Below are 23,153 nucleotides of genomic sequence, written 5' to 3' on the forward strand. Positions count from 1 at the left end.
CAACAGACTGCAACCCTTTTTTTCTTTTTTTTTTTTTTGAACGAAGGACAGGATGAATTAACACTCTCCTGTGAATGTATTGTTTTGCTTTGCTTTTATTTGAATAAAGATAATAAACCCTTGGGGGAACGGGTGGGGTGGGGGGGGGGGGGGGGGGGTGATCAGTGTGTGGAAGTGGTTTTTATATAGAAAGTGAATGTTACAGCTGATTTTTTGTGAATTATATTTTTTATTATGATGTATTTTAATATATTTTTTAATAATATTAGGGGGCGTATTAACTGTATTAACAAATCTATCTATCCATCTATATATTTATTTATGTATCTATTATACTATCTATCTGTAGTTCAAGTATGAAGCAGCATCATCACCACCAAAGTGAACTGCAGATAACCCCATGACGTGGCAGACACAGTATGGAAAGCCTATATAAAATTCACGGTGCCTGCATGTATCTGGTGGTGGTCTGAGCCGCTGATAAGGCTTTGCAGGCTATCTGACTTCAGTCTAGATGAAGGATGAGCTTCTCAGACATAGACGTTGTCCATCCTGCTGATGCTCCCTCGTCTCATCGTAAACTCTTGTGCACCCTCTGGTGCTTGCTAGTCTCCCAAACTTCTTTGTGTAGCCTGCTTTGCAGATTGTCTTCCTTGTCTGTGTGGTTGCTCATTATTCAGAGACAGACGGATCTCAGGTCATCTGCAGCTGCAGCAAAGGAGAAGCAGGAAAGATGGCGATCATCCATTAGACCGACCGGGCGCACGCATGAAATACGAGGACAACTTTTGGGAGGATCGCTTGAGGAGAAGATTGTACCAGTGAGTTTTTCCTCTTGCACTATATTTCCAGTTTCGCCAAGATTTCGTCGGGGCTTTCAAGGTCTGCGAGAACGTCGGTATGGTAGATCATGGGATATAATTTGGAGAGCGCCTCGTGAATGACCTGGAAAGAGCTGATCCCCCCCGTTTTCTCCTTACAGTCCAGGTCCAGCCGACTTGGGAGAGGAAGCCGGGGAGAGATTTTAGTCGGGTGGGCGCTCCGGCTGGCACCCATGCAGCCAAAGTCAAGTGGGTCTTCTCGCTTCCCACTTAATATCCTAACCAACCTACCGCTTCCTCGCTATGTCGCCTCTCGGTTTGTTGTCAAACTGACACAAGGAAATGGACGCGGCGGTGTAAAGAGGCTCGCCTGCGTGTTTCAGCAGCACCGGATCGGAGTGTTTTGTTATTCTGACATGTCTGGTCAGGGGAATTACTGGCCCCGGCTGTGCGTCCCCTTCTCCGGCCGTGCGTGTTGTTGCGCGTTAGCTTCATGGAGAAGCCATTGCACGGATTGCTCTCCTCTCCCAACCAGCCTCCATTAGCGACACAGAGGAGCTGGCATAGCCGCTGGTCCAGTCACACACACACACACACACACTCACCGTGAAAGCCATGTCCAGTGTGAAGAGGATATATATGCTCCCCCCCTCCTCCTCCTCCACACACACACACACACCTTCACTGCTCCTCTCAATTTTAAAAAAGAAACCTTATCTGGTGGCGATTTTGACTCGGTTCTCCACAGGGTTGGAGCTAGATGTCTCTTGATGGTGGTGAATGTAAGCGCAGTGCTTTATGTATTTTTATCCTGATGTTTTGTTTCTGTTCTTGGTGCTTATTGCTACATTGTTAGCCGCCTGTCCCCCCTGCACTGTTTGGATGTCTGTTTGCTGTCACTGGTCTCAAGTCAGGTATGTCACACTAGTAGGGCTTCACCATAAAATGGAGGAAAGCAGATGAGTCTCCAAGGAGAGCCCTGGAGTCAGACAGGCAGGAACCCTCACGCCAGAACAAAGGTTGTGTTCAAAAATATGATCGGCCACAGTCTGTTCTTCTTCTTCTTCTTCTCCTTCTCCTTCTTCTTCCTCTTCCTTTGCTTCTTTTTCTGCTTTTTAAGCTCCGAAGTTTAGTCTGCGAGAGGAAGCAGAAGAACTCTGAAAAAGTGAGGCTAGATCATTTAGTGGTTCTTTCAAGGTTAACTTATGTGTTCTGACTCCGTGAACTTGCAGATTTAATTTGCACAGTTAAACCCAACTCGGCTTGTAAATAATGTGGGGATGTTTATCTTTTATGTTTATTTATTTATTTATTTTTTAAAGATTTGCAGCTTATACTTATGGACAGTACATGTTTGGGATTGGATGGCTGAGGGACACATGCATGAGATAGGAATTTTAATGTTGAATAATGCAGTGTTTTGGCCATGCAGGTAGTTAATGTTCAACAAAGTGGCCTCAACTCTCTCTCTCTGTCTCTCTCTTCTGTATGTGTGCATGTGTCTGTGAGTGAAGTAATGACTGTTGCCGATAGTTTCTTAAAGGAAGTTCTCAAGATGATTCTTGTTTCTATGTTTTGGTTGAGCTTCAGGTCAAATTAGGCTACGGCTGCTGTTATCTACACTCTGATGGTTGTAAATTTGAAAGTGGTAGGTTTATAATTTCTAGACTAATTGGTTGCACAGGGGCTAATGGAGTCCTCTGTTTACTGCACAGCACATGTGCCTGTTATTGCAAGATTATACTCATTTATTTGCCGTTTCAAGTATATTAAATGACTTCGAAAGTTATTTGGACTAATAGATTAGGCTGTTGGTCATTTATTAACTCTGTGTTGTAATGCACTTTGTGTCCACTGTACAACCTTAGGCTGACTTTTCACACATTATATCCTAAAGGTGTCTGTTGACCAGCCTGTCAGGAGAGTGGAGGTGTGTTTGCAAGCTGTAGTGTGTTTCTGTGTGCAGCAGTTGCTGTGTGTGTGTGTGTGCGCGCGCGAGTGTGGCTGTGCTACGCTCTGCAGTTCCCCTGGCCACTGTGTGAAATCTTGCTGACAAGGAGACTGTGAGCTTGACACACTGTGCTGCGACAATGCTGGGGCTGAGAAGAGCAATCAAAATGGTGGCGATGCTCCTTCTCCCTGGCGTGGCAGGGCAAACAGGTTCTCAAGGAGGAGCCGATAGAGGACGGCTGGGCAGGAATCTGCTGCGGTCGACACATTTGTCTCACAGACGGGTGCAGTGGAAATAGTCTGGTGGATAGTGGATGTTCTTCAAATGAGCCCACTGATGTAAACCTGGATGCAATTGTGATGTGTGTGATTTTTTTTTTTCTTTTTTGAAGAAAGCTCAGACTGTACACAGATAGCCTCTGACACAGTGTGCTGTCTCTTTGCACTTAGAGTTCCTGTTGTAACTTTCACATGTCTTCAACACATTCTTGACTCTTTCTCAACTGTTTCAATCGTGTTCATGCTACAGTAGTAGCTAATCTGTGTGCTCAGGTTTTTTCAGCTCAGTTCCCCAGTTAAGGTCACGTAGGTCAGGGCTGTTTGCTTCTGCTGTGACAGAAATGGCATTTCCAGTAGTTTGTTTTATAGTAAACCAAGATTGTATTATTAATAGGGCAAAGTGGGCAACACTGGGCCCTAAGGTGGCTTATGCATTTTCACCCAGTCTTGAGGCCAGGTTTTACAGAGGGTCTGTGTTAACAATTAATTAATCAATCGGTTGTTTGATTGACAGTCATTTTTCAAGCAAAAATGCCACACATTTTTCTTGGTGCAGTTTCTCCAGCGTGAGAATCTACTGCTTTTATCTGTTTTATATCAGTGTAAATGGATATAATTGTAAATTCTTGCCTTCCTTTGTCATATAGTATGTTAGTAAATTAAATATGTTTGGATTTTAAACAGAACAAAAATATGTTGTCAACTGTAGTGGGCAGTTCTCACTTTTCCTGCAGACGATTTTGAGACAAAAAGTAAATAATTCAGATTAATTGATAATGGAAATGATCATTAATTGTAGCCCTTCTAAATTGAATTTAGTATCTTAAGTATTTTAGTTAATATTCACCTTGAATGATGCATATCGTTAAATGAAATGACACAGAGCATCCATGTGGCATGGTAATATTCCAGTGTAGAACATAGAAGTACTGTTAGGTTTTTGGGACTCTAGGCAAAATGCACTGATGGAACACAGGTGTGTTTTTTTTGTGTGTTTACACAGTGTTGAATTGTTCGCAGTCCCTTGCAACATGCTGTAAGATACCGCGCTATGTCAAAACCTAACAGAAACAGTTCACACTAACACAAAAATTTCATTCTTATATTGACTCACATAGGTTTAATTGTAATTCAGTGGTCAAAAGTTGTGTCACGTTAGTGGAGCTGCAACAAAATCAGACTGGTTGAACTTCACCTCTGCATAAAATATTTAATACACATTGTTGCTGCAGTTCAGCTTTAAGGTGACAGGGCAGAAGTGAACTATGGTAGATACTTTTAGAAAAAAATTACATAACTGGATTTTTGCAAGGTATTTCAGGATTACGCTAAAAAAGCTCGACAGAGAGGACAGAGGATTAAACAAGAGAGACTTCTGTGATGGTTTGAACGCTGGAAGGAAGCGGTTGTGAAGCTCATCACTCACTCTGATACTCTTTCTGTGTCTCTTGCACTCACTCACTCACACACACACAACTGCTCTCTCTCTCTCCCCCTCCCTCCCTCTCTCTCTCATTCACTCACTCACATTGGGTGATGCACTCCTCCATTCTTCTCTACCTGGGGCAGTGAAGAAGGCTAGGGAGGCGCACAAAAGCAAATTGAAATGCTCCAGTGAGTGCTTTCTTGACATGATGCACGGCTCATGAGATGCAGCCCTGGCCCTGGTGCTATGCTTGTAAGTGTGCTGAAACACACAGGCCCCACATCCACAACACTATAGTCATTACAGCACAGCAAAAAAAAAAATCTCACTGCTTGTTCTTGCATTTTTCTGACCTTCTAAACTCTGACTGAGCAACAAGATCTGATAGTGTTAGATTGGGTTTCAACCCACCATGATCAATTTAATGCTACGCAACTAAGCATAGGCCTCTTTGAAAAACCAAAACTCAACATCATGTCAGGGTTTAAATGGAACAAGGAAGTGGCTTGCTGGAGGTGTCATTCCAGTTTCTGTTGTCAGTTGCCACGTTACACTGCTGCAGAACTGGTTCCTCCTCTCTGCTTTCCATCAGAACATCAACAGTTGAACGTTGCCTTTCCCCTCCTGGAAAAAAATGGCTGTGGCTCAGACTGCTGTGTTTATCTTTGCTTGTCTTGTTGACGCACATATAATAGGCATAGTGGGGGCTGGTTTCATAGAAAAATGTAGATTTCAGGTGTAAAGTGGCCATGCTCATGAGACAGTTTGTCCAGTGAGATAAATTCAGCCATCTATACGGCATCCTCAGGTTCCCAGCCTAAACTCAGGATTTATGTCCTTCTCTAATAAGACACAGTGAACCAGCTCTGTCAGCCTCGAGCTGCCTGTGGTGGAAAAAATCCTGAATTCTTTGGAGACGCCCGTTCCTTGGGCAGTGTGGTGCCACCGGACAAGGCCTTCATTGAGCAGGAACAGGAGTGGTCTTGTAGAAGGGATCCACACTGGCTCGGCCTACGAAGCAACAGAGCTGTCCAAGTGCGATTAAATATTTAAGAGCTTGGAAAGGAGGTCTCAGTGGTAAGTTAATATTGATGGGTCTCTCATCTTTCCCTTCTCAAACTTGTTGAGTTGCCTCGAGAGGTCAGTTTGGTGAACCTGAAGAGGAACTTCACTTCTTCTCTTAGATAAAGTCATAAGTAGCTTTAAAAAACTGCCATCACGCAGTCTTTCCTCCAACATTTCTGCAAGTAAACCAGACTGACTTTGACATTTCTGCTCTTTTTTTTTTTTTGAACTGCTTCCTGTGTCTTCTTTTGGTCACTCTGAAATACTCCATCCTGCCTAGCCTGTAACCTCACCCACTCCCTGTAACTGTAGTAACTGCCATGTCAGGCTAACAAGGAAGTCAGCATTGCAGTGTTTTCTGGCAGTTGTCCACTGAGCAGCACTTATAAGAAACCCCTGAGCTCATGTCACTGCCTTTTCTTGTACGTTTTTTTGTGTTTATTTTTTTGGTGAATTGGTGGAATTAGATACTGCTGAAGGCATTTCAATAGAGAAAAAGAAAAGAGGAATGAAATCAATGTTTTTAGACTTTTGATTGAGATGAGATAAGAGCCTTCACTGGAAGACGGTTTGAGAAGGAGTGAGAAGGAAACTGGATCACTGGTGACCATGCTTGCCAAAGTCTGGCACCTTGAGAGCTAACCTTAATCTGTATAGTTCTTCGCACACGTTGTCTGAGATGATACAGAATTTATTTGAGACAACAGCAGATTGATTTATGTCAGGAAATGTTTTCCTAGGATAGATGGACTACAAGGCTGTGTGGAATGTAAGGTTTCCTGGAGTAATTGTCCTTGTGGAAAAACACTTCCTGGTTTCTCTCCAAGATCTGTCCTTGGGCATCCTTCATCCCGCCTGACTTACTAGTGGTGTTTATTTAGCCCATGAACCTGTGTGTTTGAGTTGCAGGAGATCTGAATGAAACATATTCTTAGCCTCAAATGTCAGACTGTGAACGTGCAAAGTTTAGACAAATGAATTGTGTGCAGAGCAGCAAACATCCATTTTTTTTTTCTTAGCTGTAGCCTACTTGTGTACAGTACTTGATAGAATTCTTTCTCTCTGAATTTTTCTGTTCAAACTCAAGGGAAGAAACCTCTTGAGAGAACCAAATATATCTACCTATTCCTTCCCATATAAAATTGTAAAAATAATCACGCCTGAGGCTATTAATTAAATTGTGCACTTAATCATTTTTGGATGGAATATTTAATAATGTTGCTGAGGGTTGCCCCAAGTTTTATCTTTTATGCTTTTCAGTCTATAAAAAAAATGATTTTAGCTTTTCCACAGAAGCACTAAAAACATTTAGAACATGTGGGGTCACATGTATTGTTATCTACAGAAGTGTACACTTATCTTCTTAAAGTTTTATATGACAGGGTGATTAAAAGCTCCATATTTAGAGACACTGTCCTCAGATCTCTTCGGCTTTTGAAGATCATCAGAACCACACTCTAGGTGGCCATCTTTGCAGCGAACAAAACCACACATCTCACTTCTGCTTTTGCTGACTGTCATGACAGTCAGCAGAGGAACCGACAGGAGGGGAAGCTGCTCGCTCAGGTCTGTGCTCTTAAAGTTAAACACTTCCATCTGTGTAACAAGATAGCAGAGTGAGCAGAGGCAGCTCCACTCAGCTGAGCAGGACAGTCAAAGACCTTGAGGAACACAAAATGGTGGATGGCCATGCCACTGATACTCCAGCGTGATTGGCTGCGTCTCCTTGGCCACAGTGGGGCTGGCTGTGTGAAATGGAGTCCTCTGTGTGGAGCGTTGGCCCAGCCTCAGCTCTGATGCAGAAGATAATTCTGTCAGCCCCTAGAGAGAGAGAGAGAGAGAGAGAGAGAGAGAGTGTGAGTGAGTGAGAGACACAAGAGAGCGGCCAAGTGAGGTGACTGTACTAAAAGAAGGTTGAGCAGTGGACTTCCAGAGAACTCAAGCCATGCACGTTCCACCTCTTCTCCTCGCACAGCTACTTGATTTCCTGGGTTCTGACTCGCGTTATTAACTGCATTTTTCATTTGGTGCTTTTTTCATCGAGCAGACACGCAGTGGCTAGAAAAAAAGATCAGCTAAGATGAAAAGGTTCATTTTTTGGTATTGTTAACAGGATTGAAGAGAGTGACTATGAATGGGTATTCATTATCTAACCTTCACACCCAGAAGGCTTTAGCTGGGGGATTTACCAGCCCCCTGTTTTGTTGCTTTATGAAAATTTCAGGCTTCAAGGTCACATAACTATCTCTGAAGGCTTGTGATTAAAACGTAAATGCAGGAGATGTAAGAAAAAGTGTAAGCGCAACATTTTGAATGGACAAGTATTTTTTTTTTTTATTTTATGGTTAGTTTTCACCATGACAACCTGAAGACAGTAGCCTCACGGAAGATGGGTATTAATGCTTGTCTCCCCTTAATCTGCTTGGTCATTATCTTCAGTGCAAAAGAGGCCAAATGTTGCTACTGAGTGCTCTCTGCTGCAGCCATTCCCCTTTTCAGGAGTAACAATCTGAGCCCTTTGCTAAACACAAAGGCTACCCTTGGAGCAAGGTTACTTGTACCATGATGGCCAGCTTCTTTTTTTTCCCCCCCTGTGCAGCTTTAGAGAGAAACATGGAATTAGGAAGTTGGATGTTTTGGATTGAGAAAGGAAATGTCTTGGTTCGGGAAGAAAGAATATAAAGAGGAGAGCAAATGCAGTGATATTAAGTATTAAAGGCCGTCTGACTGGGTGGGTGATGTCAGGTAACCATCTGTCAGAGAGAGACAGGCTGACACAGGCACTGTCTGACCTTGCAGTATGGACGACACAGACATAAAGCAGAAAATTATCATCTCTTCCTGGGATTAGTATGGCAACTGAAAGTCATGCTAATGGCATTCCTCTCTTCCTCTTTCAGCTTCAGTTTCTCTGTGTTTCTTTTTGATGTGAGGACTTGCTTGAAGGCCTCAGTCAGCAGAGTACTTTGAGGTCCAGAGATCAAAATCCTTCAGTCTCCTAGGTTCTGCTTGTTGTCCTTTATTACTGAGGTGGTGCTTGTTCATATTGTGTAAAGCATTAACTTTGAAGTTGAATCAGATGATATCTCAATCATATTGTTAAGTAAACCAGTTCTAATTATAGTGTGTAAGCATTCAGTGATACAGTTAAAAAAAAAGGAATTCAGTTCTGCATCTTCCTGCCTCATTGTGTCCCATTAAACCTGCATTCAGTCAGTTTAATAGGATGGTGGTATGCCTACATGAACTTCCACTTTACCCAGAATCCTTAAGGGTTGCCTGGGCCTGCTGCGGTGATGTGTTTCTTTTTTACACCCTCTGAATGTGACACTAGGGAAGGTCAGGCTGCAGACAGATCAGCAAAGCTCGCTGGATTGCAGCGTCTGAAAGGCTCTGCATCTGTATTTACCAGTCGTCTGAGACAATCTGGGATTACTGAGCTGGTTTCACAAAAAACCACAGATTTTTTTTGTTCTCATTCATTCAGTTAGAGTAACCAGTAAAAGAAAGTTAAACACAAAAGGCTACTATTTGTATTCGCTCTGTGCTAAGAATGGGTAAACATTTCAGTTATGTAAGTATGCACATACCTCATTAATTCGGGGTTGTAATAGTTTTGAGATTCAATTAGTTGCATTGAAAATCATGAAGTGAGCTAATTGTGCACAAATTAACGGCGCTGCTTCTAATTAGATCAAGTAAGACGAGATTTTAAGTGAATGTCAAAGGAGCTAATGCAGCATATTTGAGATGTTACTGCTGAAAGTCTCATATTAGGAAAAGGACATAAAATCAGATTTAAGACCTTTTACATTTTTTCTGGAGTCTAGTGTAGACGAACTTCAAGACTTAGAGGAATTATGGTACAACCAGGACCTTATGTGGATCAGGTCATCTTTCTATGATAGATGCTCATGTAAAGAGGAAGCTCTAAAGCAAAAAGTACCAAGAGGCCAACAGCAAGCTAAAAATAACTGAAAGACTGTATAGCTGAGTCAATCCACAACATGCAGTTAGCAAGAGTTTTATGTGCTCCACATACTTCTAAACTGAGCGGTACAGCAACAACATAAAGACAAGTTCTTGCCAAAAAGCGTTGATTATGCAAGAATGTGGTTGATTCTCATGACAAGAAATGGAACTTGTGATCTGATGAAACCAAGGTAGAACGTTTTGATCTTCATTCTTTAATGCAGAGCAATGGCACATTGAGTATAGGTTATAGGTCACTGTAATGCAACTGAAAAAAAAGGAGTTTCATATGTTATTGTTGCTGAAACATTTTTAACAGCAAAACTGAATAGGAAAATACATTTAAAGTCATTTTTCTACTGGAAAAAATAACCCATAGGTGTTTTTACATATCTATCAGTTTAATTTAAAATAAACTACTTTTAATGGGTAAATACCTCAAATTCTTGGAGGGACACTTACTTTCTGCCTCCAAAAGCAAACCGGTTCTGTCAAGTGGAGCAGTCCTGCATCAGGGGCAGACTTTACATTTTACTCCATTTAAAGCAGGTCCATGTAACTTTTGCTGAACAGCCCCAACTGGGGCAACACATGGCAATTATGGGATAATGGTAAATGCTAAATATACAACAGTTGTAAAAGTGACTCACTTTTTGCAGACTAAATTGTGTTGTTTATTTAATTTTAAATGGATAAAATTGTCACCTAGTCCTTGTCCACAAAGTGAAACCTTGTTTTTGTTCTCTTGTGTGCAAATGTATTCAGACTCTTTGCTATACATTTGGCACGTTTGTCTAGAACATCGTTTAGAAAGGCACATGCAAGAACACTGCATGTTGGCACAAAAACCAAGCCAGTGCAAGGAACTCTTTGTGGAACTCTGCAATAAAATTGTGGCAAGGCATAGATCATGTCAAGAGTATAAAACCTAAAGCTTTGAGTCCACAGTGGCCTCAGTAATTGGGAAATGAACAAAGTTTGGAACCACCAGCTCTTTCTAGAGTTGACCATCCGGATAAACTGAGTAACCAGGCAAGAAGGGCCTTGGTCAGGGAGGTGTTTGAGAGTCCAGAGGTCACTTTAATAGAGTTTCAGAGTCCTCTGCAGAGATGGGAGAATCTGCCGGAAGGACAACCATCTCAGCATCACTCAATCAATCAGGCCTGTATGGTAGAGTGGCTTGATGGAAGCCACTTTGAGTAAAAGGCACATGACAGCCTGCTTGGAGTTTGCCAAATGGCATTTAAAGGACCCTGAGAGCATGTTAAAAAAATATTCTTTGGTCTGATGAGAAAAAAAAATCAATTTTTTGGGCAGAACTTTAAGTACTATGTCTGGCGAACACCAGGCTCTGCTCATCACCTGGACCATCCTTATGGGGATGCATGGTGGCGGCAGTATTATGCTATGCTATTCTCAGCAGCAGGAACAAAAGACCGGTCACAATTTAAGGAAGGATGAATATGGCCAAATACAGAGAGGCACTTGAAGAAAACCTCCTTCAGGGTGCACACGACCTGAGACTGGGGTGACAGTTCGGATTTCGGCACAAAAATGACCCTAAGCATACAGACAAGACAACACTGGAGTGGCTTCAGGACATGTTCCTGAGTGTCCTTGAGTGGCCCAGCCAAAGCCTAGACTTAAACCCCATAGAATATCTGTGGAGACACCTGAAGATGACAGTTCACAGACGCTACAGATCCAGTCTGATGGAGCTTGAGAGGGCGTGCTGGGAAGAGTGGGATAAACTGTCCAAATCCAGGTGTTCAAAGCTTGTAGGGGCTTGTCCAAGAGGACTCAAAGCTGTAATTGCTGCCAAAGGAGCTTCTGCAAAGCAGTTAAAAGTATGAATAATTTTGCAAATGAGAAATTTCAGTTTGTGATTTTTAACAAATTTGCAAACATTTCTATAAACACGTTTTCACTGTTTTATTAGGCAAAAGTGGAAATTTTATTCATTTACAATTAAATCTACAACATAACAAAATGTGTGAAAAGTGAAGGGGTTTGAATATTTTTTGCCACTGTAGTTCAGAGGGCTGGCTCCATAAAGTCAGTTACAGACCAGTAGAAACCATAAGCTTCTGATCATACCAGACCAAGTAAGGATATAGCAGCAAAACCTCAGATTGTATTGAACTGAGCAAGGGACATCAGATATTTCAGATGGACTTGCAGCTTGGGATGAAGGAGTGTTAGAAGAATGTTTCTGGTCAAGGCCTTTAGCTGGTTTATGGTTGACCTACTTTTTTGAATGCCATATGCTTCCTGAAACAGATTTGTTGTCAGATTAACGCCAGCGTTTTTAGTCAAGTGGCTGATAATATCTCATGACAACATTTATGATTTTGTCCACTCTCAGAGACATTTTGAACTTTTGGCCTACCCACAGTTTGATGATTCATTATTAACTTGATATGGCCTCAGTATTACCATGATGAGGATCCAAATGTGTGGCTGCACAGCTTGTGTTTTAGCTTAAAAGGTTATTTATTATGTTGCTTAGTCTGCCATTTTTATTCATCGTGTTGACCTCAGTGAACAAAAACTAAAACAGAATCTGTAAAAATTATTATCAGTGTTGGAAAGTACCCTAAGGTCTAGGTTTAATCTAAGCTTAGAATAACTATAATGAAAATATTGTGTAGAAATGCATGCAGACAATCTACAGGGAGATGTGTAATGGCATTGCTGTTGTATTCCCAGCTCTGTTTTGGTCTTTTTCTTGTACTTAATGCCATTCCCATCCCTTTCATTCCATTCCAACAGATGTCTGCTGAATGTTATGACAAAACGTTCATACTGAACATTATTGATTCCTTTGCATCTCTTCTGAAAAAGCCTGGTCCATTGATCGGCCAGGTGGGATCGATGTCTCATCTCTGTGTATTCTGTCTTCCTCAAATGAGCAGCGCCATGTGATCATTTAAGGAAGCTCTCTGCTTTGATCACAGGCTGGGAGAGGTGAGGTTACCTTCCAGCTCACTGTTGTTGTTATCACTCGAGAGCTGTTGCAATGAAACAGATATGCTCATCAAGACTACAGGGTATCAGTCTGTCAGTTTCAGGTGGTCAGATAGTGGAACTGTGAATGAATTCCAGTGTCAAACTCTATTAGATTAAGGTGGATTATAAACACATCATTGCATATTTACACGCATGTAAACAAAAAAAAAAAGAGAGGTATTACCGGCCAAAGTGACAGCCCCCGCTACTACAGCAAAAAAAGTATAAGGTTCCAGTCATGCATGTTTGGTTATTTATAGGCTTCATTATTTGCTGATTTTTATGTTTGAGTTAATTACTCATCCAGACCATGACGTGAATGTGTGTATCAACGTTAGTTTTTAAAAACGTGGGAAAATGTGACTGGCATTTGTCACTGTTTTCTGACCTCTTACAGATGAAATGGAAAATTTGTGAGTTAAGAAAATTAAAAGATTAACTGATAATGAAAGTGATTCTTTGGTTCCAACCCCACTGTACTCATTCACTTTCCTCCTGACTGTTGATGACTATCTGAGCTCTCCTTGTTGCATGACAGCCCCGTTTACTGTAAACTTTGGTGTTTTCTTGTAACTTAACACTTTTGGGTGCGATGGGGACATAACAAAATGTGGATGAAAAAAGAAATGATCAGCATTAGTGACATGTAGCACCTACATATCTCTACTTTACATGCTTACTAACACAATATCAGACTCCCATGCAGTGTTGTAGTTGTATCTGTCAATATGTTATTCTTTAGTGAAAGGATGAGGCAGCAGCACAGTATTGGACTATGAAGGTCAGTCAGGTCGGACCAGCTTTTCTCTTTTGAACCAGTGCTGTTATCTGCTACAGTGCCGACAGATAAAAGCCTAACTGTGAGCCAACAAGGGTGTAAGCTGCACGCAGGCCAAAGAATCGCTACAAACCAGATGCTGTTATTTTGGCTGGCTTGCATTTGAGGGCACCATTCCTAATCTGAACCAAAATAACTTCCAAAGCATGTATTAAGAAATTCTTGGGAGATCCTTTTCAGGGAATAATTCTCTGTGACATATTCAGACCCCATGGCTTTAATGTGTGTTCTGAGACCTTTCAGGTGAGCCTAAGCCGTGAAAAATCCAAGACAAGTTGACGCTGGAGTTCTGTACTCTGTGTGTGTATTTGAGGTGGTGGTGGTGGTGCTCGGTAACGGAGCATGTGTGTGTATAATCTGTCTACACTGAATGTTGTTTGTGCGTGAGAGTGAATTTAGGTACACGCACAAATGGCTGCATGTTAGCCGATAGTACAAACGTTAATTATGTTTCATGGTCACCCTCTGGCCGTGGTTTCGGGGCCTGCAGCCTCCTTGTTTCTGTTCATCATAAATAATACAACAGAATGAGCTTAAAATTGTGCTTACTGAATTGGAAGTCCAATATTCCTTCTGTTTTACCTCAGATTTTGGTCTCTACCAACTCCTGAGGGAAACATCTGGCTCTTTAGCTGCTAAGTGCTCCATTATATTCACCAGCTTGTCATATACCATATTGTTTGGGGATAAGCAGGACATGTATAGTGGGGTTTTAGACTTTTTTCTTTTGAAACAGCTGCCAGAGAGTGAGAGCAGTCAGAGTGAAGCAGAACAGTAAAGTTGTGGGTCGGACATATGAACAATGACCTGGAATTTACTAGGGAAGTTAAAATGGCCACCGTTTTTGGACTTTTTATTGACAAGAAATAATTGATTAGTCAAGGAAATAATCATTAGATTAATCAGTAATGAAAATAATTGTTAGATGCTGCCATAGATGGTATGAACATTTCACAGATGTGATGCTGTTTTATGTGTAGAGCTTACTTCACCTCACTGACACCACAACGTCCTACAATATTTACTGGATATTCTAATAAATAGTGTAATTTTCATAGACGGTATGGTTATTAAAACATTTTGAAATAATAGTTTAATAAAATAAAAAGAAAAGACTGTTGTCAAGCCGGTTTCGGTTTAAAGGATTTCTGACTAATATCCTAGAATCCTGTCAAATCTCCCCTCATATTTTGTACTCTGTGAACAGGTTTAGAATTTAGCCTTTAGCCTCCTTTCAGCATGTTGCAGTTTTCTCGATTTTACTCAGTGTATGAAGATTTCAGATGCTTTACTTTGCACATTGTTTAGGCATCTTTTGTAGTGAAAATGGAAAACTTGTTACTGAAGTAGCCCCAAACAGACAGCACAGTATTTCTAAAGATAAGTGCTGCACACAACAGAAACTAGTTAGTAGCTGAAGTAAACTTCAGTCAGTACCATAGCAACCCCTCTGTGTAGAAACTAGCCACTTTTCACTTTCAGTTTCTTGACTGACTGCGTGACATTTGTCTATAGAATTTGCTGATATTTAGTGGAATCTATTCTTCTCTCTATCTGTGCAATGTTTCCTGTCCCACTGGCTGCCACACAACCACAAAGCAGTATATTTACACCCCCGTGTTTAAAAATTGGTGTGGTGTTCCTCTCATGTAATGCTACCTTTTCTCCAGATTCCCCAGAGAGCTCAATTTAACTTCATCTGTCCACAGCACTTCTTTTCAGAATGACAGTGGCATATCCAGACGTTGCTTTCCAAACTTCAGACATTGACTTTTGTGATGAGTGTTGAGTGAACGTGTTGACATGTGATGACTCTTTCACGTAGACTCCTAACCCTAGCCTTCAGAAAAGACTAAACCTTCAAACCCCTTGTTGTAGATGTAATTGTAAATGGATTATATTGAGTCTACACTCAATAAGCCATAAAGACACAGTGAAAACATGTTTCTAGAATTTTTTTGAAAAGTTTTTAAAAGTAAAAAACGGAACTCTCTTTTACAAATGTATTCAATCCTTAATTCGGTACTGTCAAAGCCCTTTTGGCAGCAACTTTGAGTCTTCTTGGACGAGTTTCTACAAGCTTTGCACACCTGGATTTGAGCAGTTTATCCTGTTCTTCAAAGCAGATCCTCTCAAGCTCCATCAGATTGGATGGGAAGCACCTGTGAACTGCCATCTTCAGGTCTCTGCACAGATGTCCAATGAGATTTAAGTCTGGGCTTTGGCTGGGCCACTCAAGGGCAGTAGCTCTGAATGGTGAAGCATCGCCCCAGTCTCAGGTGCACTTGGGTGCACTCTGGTTGCTGCCACCACCATGTTTCACCACAGGGATGGTATTAGAAGGTGATGAGCAGTGCCTGGTGTTCACCACAATCAGTGCTTGCTAGTGAATTCGCTTTGCCGCATGTCTGGACACATTTCAAAAGCAAGCAGGATGCACCTGACCACAATTTGGAGATTCAGTTTTTCATTTTAAAATTTGAAATTGGCTTTGAAATTTTTGCTAAAAACATATTCTCTAGAATCTCCTTATGTTGACTGAAAATGATTGCATAGATCCAGAGACACTCATAACAAAAAGTGTGAGAACAAGGTCATGTGAGCAGATTTACACACAGCATGGGAAAGACAATATCCCAGAAAGAGATCCAACAGAAAAGAATTTGTTGACAATATAATATTAAGAGATGAAGTGACAAATATTTATCCGTAAGTTAGAATTAGATTAAACAAGCTCATGTTTGGCCTGTGATTTACGTGTGTTTAAGTGATCCCTGACAACAAAAAGGCTCTGAAATGTACCACAGTCAAAAAAAAAAAAACATCTCCCCACTTTCTTAACATTAAAACTAAGACAAAAACAAAGGTTTTAACAATATTGAAGTATAAAAAGTAATAAAGTGATATAGGTGAAGTATTTGCCCCTTTTTTTTTTTGCTGTAATATAAACTAATTTGCCATAAGATAAAAAAATACAAACAATTTGAAACATCACCTTGGTCCACTGGGAATTTCTCTTCAAAATGGTTCTTAGACTTCTGAAAAACCAAGATATTCATAAAGGAAAACTAAACAAAAGGAAACATGTTGTTAGATGCAACCTTGCTTCATTGTAAATGTCATGTCTGCAGCTGCTTCACAGTAAAAGCCTGTCATTGGCACCACAATAAATTTGACTCAGGATTTCAGTTGCATCTGTTTTTATACAAATGCATTACCTCATACTGTAAGCTCTTTAATCTCTTTAAAAGATTAAGTTTATCTTTCAAACATATCATTGTAAAAGTTATACAATTAATCGCATTCACTCCTCTTGACCAAATGTATTATTGCCTTACACTCGTCAATGAATTCTTTTATTGCAGTACCCTGTTAAAGGTTGGGATATTTCTGGATGGTGGACATATAGACTAGAGCAGGTGGACATATGAATCCCTCAAGTATCCAACACTTTTTCCTGTCTTTTTTTTTTTTTGGTCTTATATTTGTTGAGGCTGTGTTATAAAGCTGCTGTTTTAACTCTCTGGTCAATTCCAGGCCATAGTTGGTGGCATTTTGATATTGGATTGCATGGTGATATGCACCGTGTGTTATTTGTGTATGAGCAACTGTTAAGCACACTATCAGATCTGGTGTGTTGAGTTCTCCAGAGCTGCTGACATCAGAGGATAGGAGTAGCCATCTTGATCTCCAGCTCTCTATCTCCTGTTTGTGCGAGAGGCCAAATTCTCACTCGTCCTGTGACGCAACGTTTGCTGCTCCTCTGCAGGCACAATGAGATCTTTCTCTGCTGTCTTTTTCCTCTCTTCTGAGCGAACCTGGTGAAGACAGTGGGCTAAAGAGATCAGAATTTGAAGTATTATGCAGTTACCTTTTCACTTCTTTCTCAGTCTTTCTGTTTTATAACTTTCTTGAAACTAAAAATGTATTGATTTTCCTCTGATGTTGTCATCTCATCTCTGCAAAAAAAAAAAAAATCAATTTCCAAGGCTCTGGCTACCTGCTGTTATTGCCACTGTATTTTTCCTTTAAAAAGCAGGCTGTCATTTTCAATCAATGGGTCATTAATTATTGAGGCTGCGCAGGTTGACAAGATGCATGTCCTGTCTTGTTTGCCAGATAAATTATCTGTTGCCAGGATGCTGGCCATATAATAATGTAACACATCCGTGGATTTTTGCCTCCCTGCCGGCATGAGATGGTAGCACTAACCAACAGTTAAGGACAAAACCTCTGTACTCCTAATCAGCTTAATGCTGGCTTATTCAAAGGCCCTCTTTCAGACAGAGCAGCTGCTGTCAGCCAGTTTGAGTAGAGGGTGTGACTGCTGGCAGAGCTCACCGATGCAGAGAGACCGGTTGGTGATTAACAAATGTCAGTAGACTTTGGAATCTGGGGAGCCCAGTCTGATGGCTTTGTCCTCTGTTGCTTACCACTGAAGGTCTTCCAGGTGGCTCCGTCATGCTCTCTCGCTGCCTCCATTCTCCTCCCACCCTTCCCCTTCAGGCCTGCTCTCCCTTTCTGCTTCTCTCTGCCCCCTCTCTCGTCTTCTCCTCAGGGCTCAGGGTTGCAGAGCTCTGAGATAAAGAAGTTCAGACATGCCTCACATTTTTAGACCCCCTTGTGGAAAGTAGTTGGCAGCTCCTACAAAACGCATTTGCTGTATTTCTCTCCACAAAGTGTTGGTGCATGCCGCTCGCTCTGACTTATTCTGTCTTTCCTTGGAACGGGCTTTCTAGTATTTCTCTGAAAATCTCTTGATGTGAGAGATAATGTCCCTGAGAAATGAAAGGACTAGGCAAAGTCAGGCTGGCAAGAGTGTTAGATGTTTTCTGCTGAGCAGTGTGGGCAGAAGGCTTGGGTACAGTACTGTACATCTGGCAGATAGATTTCTGTCAGCAGCTCTCCAGTGACAGGCTGCCTGCCTTTGAGGAAGAGGATCAGATCTGTGGGTCCATGTTGTGTGCTGGCTGAACACCTAAGCGCACATAGTCAGCTCCTAAAATGGCTGCCCTTGAAGCTCAGCTCAGAGGAGGATCTGAGCAGCTCAGTCGCTGCCTGTTAGAGCCCCAGCTGACTAGATGAAAGCAGTTACACAATCTCACCCATTAACTTGGTGTGGCGTAGGGACTGACTGGCTGAAAAGACACAGCCAACTCTAAGGCAGATGGTGGTTGTGTAGGAGGGTTTTTTTTTTTCTTCCCCGGGCATTCCTCTCTCCTCCTTCTCCGAAAGGATTCTCTTGATATCCATGTCAAGGAACCTGGCATTAGGAGGCAACTTTGTTCAAAACTGTAGTGAACTGCCAAGAGAGCAGGGTGGGGCCCCGTGGTGAGGCTGTAACCTGACCCTGAACAACAATGGATCCCCTGGTTGCTCAGGGACATACTGGCGGCTTGGCCGGCTCACATGGAGCTTTCCACTGGCTGGCCAGTTGGGTGTGGGAAGCAGGGCGGGATTCCCAACTGTCTCTTGCTGGATCTCGTTTGAAATTTCTTGGTTTCAGTATCGAGAGCAGTGGACTGAATTTCATAGTGGTTTTAAAGCTGTATTTCATTGATTCACTGATAAGCAAATGATTCAGTTTCCATTTTGTCAGCTTTCAGTTTTGCATAATTTGTCTCATTGTTTTTTCTAGTGGAAATAAATTACCCTTGAACTGTCAAATGTTTCCATGTTCGCGTTAGCAAGTAAACAAGTTAAAACCAGTTGAAGTTTTTAAAGAACTGGTTAAAATTTAAATTTAGGCGATTTAGCATTGCACTCCCACAACGTTGGACAGCTTTGAAAATAAATTAATAAATTAATAAAACTGATTCATCATCTTTTTTTATTCCACATATTCTTCCATGTCAAAACCCGATGCATACATTACCCACAATGCAACTTGATGGCCAACTGTTAGGCCAGAGATGCAGGTGTTTTCCTTATTTGCATACTTACTTGACCTGCTTCTTGTCTTGCTTTAGTAATTTGTTTTAAGTCAGCTTAGTGCCTAAATGAAAAACGTATGCTCCTGCTGACTCATGCTTCCATTGTACGAATGTGACATAATTAGAATAATTTTTTTTTTAGAATATAATTTTAAACTGAAACACTAAGTGTTGATTATGATAGTGTTTTACATTGAAGCCTAGCTACAGCTTTTTATCTTAAATTATAATTTTATCATAGTCATTAAATTGTTTTTTCTTTGGGCATTATTATAGCCATTGATGAAACATCTTCATCGTCTGACAGTTCAGCAAGAATATAAAGAGAACTGATTATAGTAAGATTAGATTTTAGTCAGATTCTAGACATGAGTCATGGTGTATTGTGTTGTAGACTTGTGTTGTAGACTTTTTTTTTTATTAAGAACAATGGATCGACAAAGGGTTATGCTTGCAGTGTGAACCATTAATCCTCTTTGAATACTTGCAAAATATTTGGTCTTTGCCTAATAGAATACACAAATGAATGCTTGTTATAAAGAAACAGTACTTAGAAAAGTGGCTTTTGGCTTTTAGTGTGTTTTAGTTGTTACATGTCATCCAACTCCTTTGCTCCATTTCCTCATCTTTTCAGTTGCCCCACATTCTTAAATCAAGGCAAAAAAAAAAATTAGGCAGGTGGTCATAATGTTATGCCTGATCGGCATATATGTGTGTGTGTGTGCGTGTGTGTGTGTGTGTGTGTGCGTGTGTGTATATACAAAGGCAAAATTAAAAAGTAATAAGGCAAAAAAAAAGGTTAAAAATATCTCAACATACTGAGAGGTTTATTACTTAGTACACAAAGGAGTTTTTCATAAACAAAAAAATGTTGTATCCTCAGGCTTATGTTCTGGCTGTATTTAACAGTTACAAACAAAACTGACACCTAGTGTACACTGTGTGTGTGTGTGTGTGTGTGTGTGTGTGTGTGTGTGTGTGTGTGTGTGTGTGTGTGTGTGTGTGTGTGTGAATGCTACTGGTGTGTACACAACTTTCCATGTGTTCAATTGGTTGTTGTTTTAGTCTTGTATTTCAAGTTTTTTTTCCCCCCCAACTGATATTGACATGCAGGTGCAAGAAAACACCTGGCAATTCATGGAGGTGATAAGAAGGAGCAGGGCCCCCTGTACGTTTAGGAAAGCTTTAGTCCATCTTGAAATGCTGTCACAGATGGCCTGAACTGTCCAAAGGTTCAAATAGGTGAAGGTGTCCATAGTGTTCATGAAACTAGTCTTAAATTTACTTAGTGGTTTGGGGGAAACATCATGAGGGACCAGTGTTTGTACCAGAGAGAGGACCTGGTCCTGTAAAATGGCCTCGTATTGTAAGTGTTGGCAATTATGCTTCTATGGAGAGCAGTTATCAGACCTAATGAGTCCCACAACATAGCTATACCCACACCTTTACATATCCTATAGATTTGTTGCACTTTATACCAGGTGATGTTTGATTTGAATATAAGCTGTGTCAACCTGGGAGCCTTGTTATAAACTTCTACTTTATAAAACTCAGAATGTACAGTTCTTGCTGAGAGCAGGTCAGAGAGGTGCTGATTCACTTCCGTGGTAACTTGACCACTTCCTTTGTGTTCCTTCAGTGAGAACTGTGAAACTTGTTTTAAACCTGATGCATTCAGTATAATTATTCTTCATACTATAGGGTGACACACTCTGACATGCCTTTATGGCTGCTTTTTTAGTTAAATTTTAATGTGTTGTTGAAGTGTGATGTTCAAAACATCTCCATCACACTATGTGATGTGTGTTATTGTTTTTGTTTTTTTTTTTGTCCAAACAACACACACCACAGTGTGTCTCTTAAGCAAACAAAATGCATTACCAGACTTCGTATTTTTGACTTTGATTTATTTGTTTTGTGTTCCAAAGAAAGTGCAAAAAAAATCTGATTGATTGGGTTTTGATTTGAGAGTTGAGGTTGTAAACTGTGCCCTTTAAATACCTATTTAATAACCAGTGTGAACTACAAATCCTATTTGCAGTATTTTTGAGACAAAATGACAATTGATCAGAAAGCCATGATGAAAGAGCTGCGAAATGATGGCCACATCATCAGCTTACATTTTTCTTGCCAAGTCTGAACGGCAGACAAGCCCAAAGACATAAAGCCTTCATCTCTCAGTTGATTCATTCAATCTTATTTCAGAGCAGTTGATACAATCTGATGGAATAGTCTGCTCTAAATACTGAGCTGTGGAGCTGCTCTCCAGCTGTTGCTTATCCCAAGGTAATAAAAATGGGACAAATCAGCCCATAATCCCTCCTCAGTCCCTCCATTGTTCTTGGATTGATGCTATGCTAAAAAATGGGACCTTCTTAGTATTCTGAGTAACATCAGCATCAGCTGAATTCCCCTCTTTGTCATGTTTTGTGGGGCTTTCTGTCAGAGTTTGTGGACAGCACCAGTCATTCTAGAGATGGAAAATCACTTTTATATGGATTTATGATACTCTATCCATGTGGTATTGTCATCAGAATGAGACAACAGAAATTTGTGGCAGCATAAATACACAAATATGTCATCTTTATTCAATTTTTTAAAATATTTTTACGCTTCTAATTTTGTGTGGTTTGTTTCGGAGGTGCTTCTGTGGCATATTTGATTTAGGCTTAGAGGGCTGCATCATAAAAAGTTTCAATATTTCAATATTTCAACTTCAGCTTTTAGTTTACCATTTTATCCCTCTCAGACATTTCTCAGCATTAAAGTAATCATGAAAAATAAATGCAAATTATATGATGTTTATCCTTATTCAAAGTACAATGACAGTATTTTATCCAAAAAAGATTTTCCACCAGCGATGCAACATTGGAAACGATTTGCCACATCCCTTTGAAGCACAGTCTTGCAAATGCAACCTGAAGAGGCTGTATAAATCCAGCAAATGAGGCTTTGCTTTAGAAGAATGTCTTTTGAACACATAATCATAAACATTTGTAAGCATTATATTTTTACTGGCAGTTGTCTTACTTGTTTAGTGGAAAAGGTATGCACTTGATTGTTCTTTGTTCACAGCAGGAACTGCTCCTGGTAATCATGTAATATCATCATCAAGTTCATTTTTATGGACGGGCATGTTCACGACACTGCATATTAAAACATTACAGGTTAAAATTAGTCGTGAAATGACTTCAGTCTTAAAGCTTTGTGGTATTTCTGTATGAATGAGTCTCTTTGCTATAGTAAATACCCCGTAATTTGCAATTTTAATAGCTTTTAGCCTATGGCTCCTGTGAATAGTTTAACAGGATTCTCATAAATTGCTTTTTCTTCTCACTCACAACCACTTAAATTAGACATTTATTTAACCGTCCGCTCCTTGGAAAATGATGCATGTCGTCATGACTTTTTTTCTCTCTCTTTTTCTCTGCAGGTTTCCCTGATTTTCCAGGGAGTGCTCCCTCTTTTTAGCGATGGAGGTATTACAGTGTGATGGCTGTGACTTCCGTGCCGAGTCATATGATGACTTGAAGACCCACATTCAGGAAGTGCACACTGTTTTCCTGCAGCCTGCAGATGCAGATGAGTCTGACTCTCTGAAAGGCGAGGAGGAAGATGAAGAGGAAGAGGAGGAATATGAGGATAAGGATGACAAGGATTATACACCTCCTAAAACTGGAATGAGTATGTCTACCACATTAATTCAGATGCTACAGTTAATTTGTTGGAGATTAGGAAACACTTCTGTTGCTGTTTCAAAGAACTCTTTATAGTAGGATGATCATATATTTTATTGAGGAGCATAAAAATTTATTGAGCTGTGGCTGAATTTATTAGCAGAAACAACAGAGAGACTAAAT

The 23,153-nt window shown here is 40.6% G+C and overlaps 1 protein-coding gene across 3 annotated transcripts in view; it reads left to right on the forward strand.

Moving 5' to 3' along the window:
* Nucleotides 1-691: 691 nt before the first annotated feature.
* The window catches only part of znf462 (zinc finger protein 462), a 49,020-nt gene continuing 26,558 nt past the window's right edge, over nt 692-23,153 (forward strand). For all 3 annotated transcript variants that reach the window (XM_041058431.1, XM_041058433.1, XM_041058432.1), the window contains exons 1-2: nt 692-821; nt 22,727-22,977. In XM_041058431.1, coding sequence (XP_040914365.1) covers nt 22,767-22,977 — 211 coding nt within the window. In that variant the 5' untranslated portion in view covers nt 692-821; nt 22,727-22,766. The remainder of the gene's footprint in view (nt 822-22,726; nt 22,978-23,153) is intronic.

Source organism: Toxotes jaculatrix, chromosome 16, assembly GCF_017976425.1.
Source record: "Toxotes jaculatrix isolate fToxJac2 chromosome 16, fToxJac2.pri, whole genome shotgun sequence".
Taxonomy (NCBI): Eukaryota; Metazoa; Chordata; class Actinopteri; family Toxotidae; genus Toxotes; species Toxotes jaculatrix.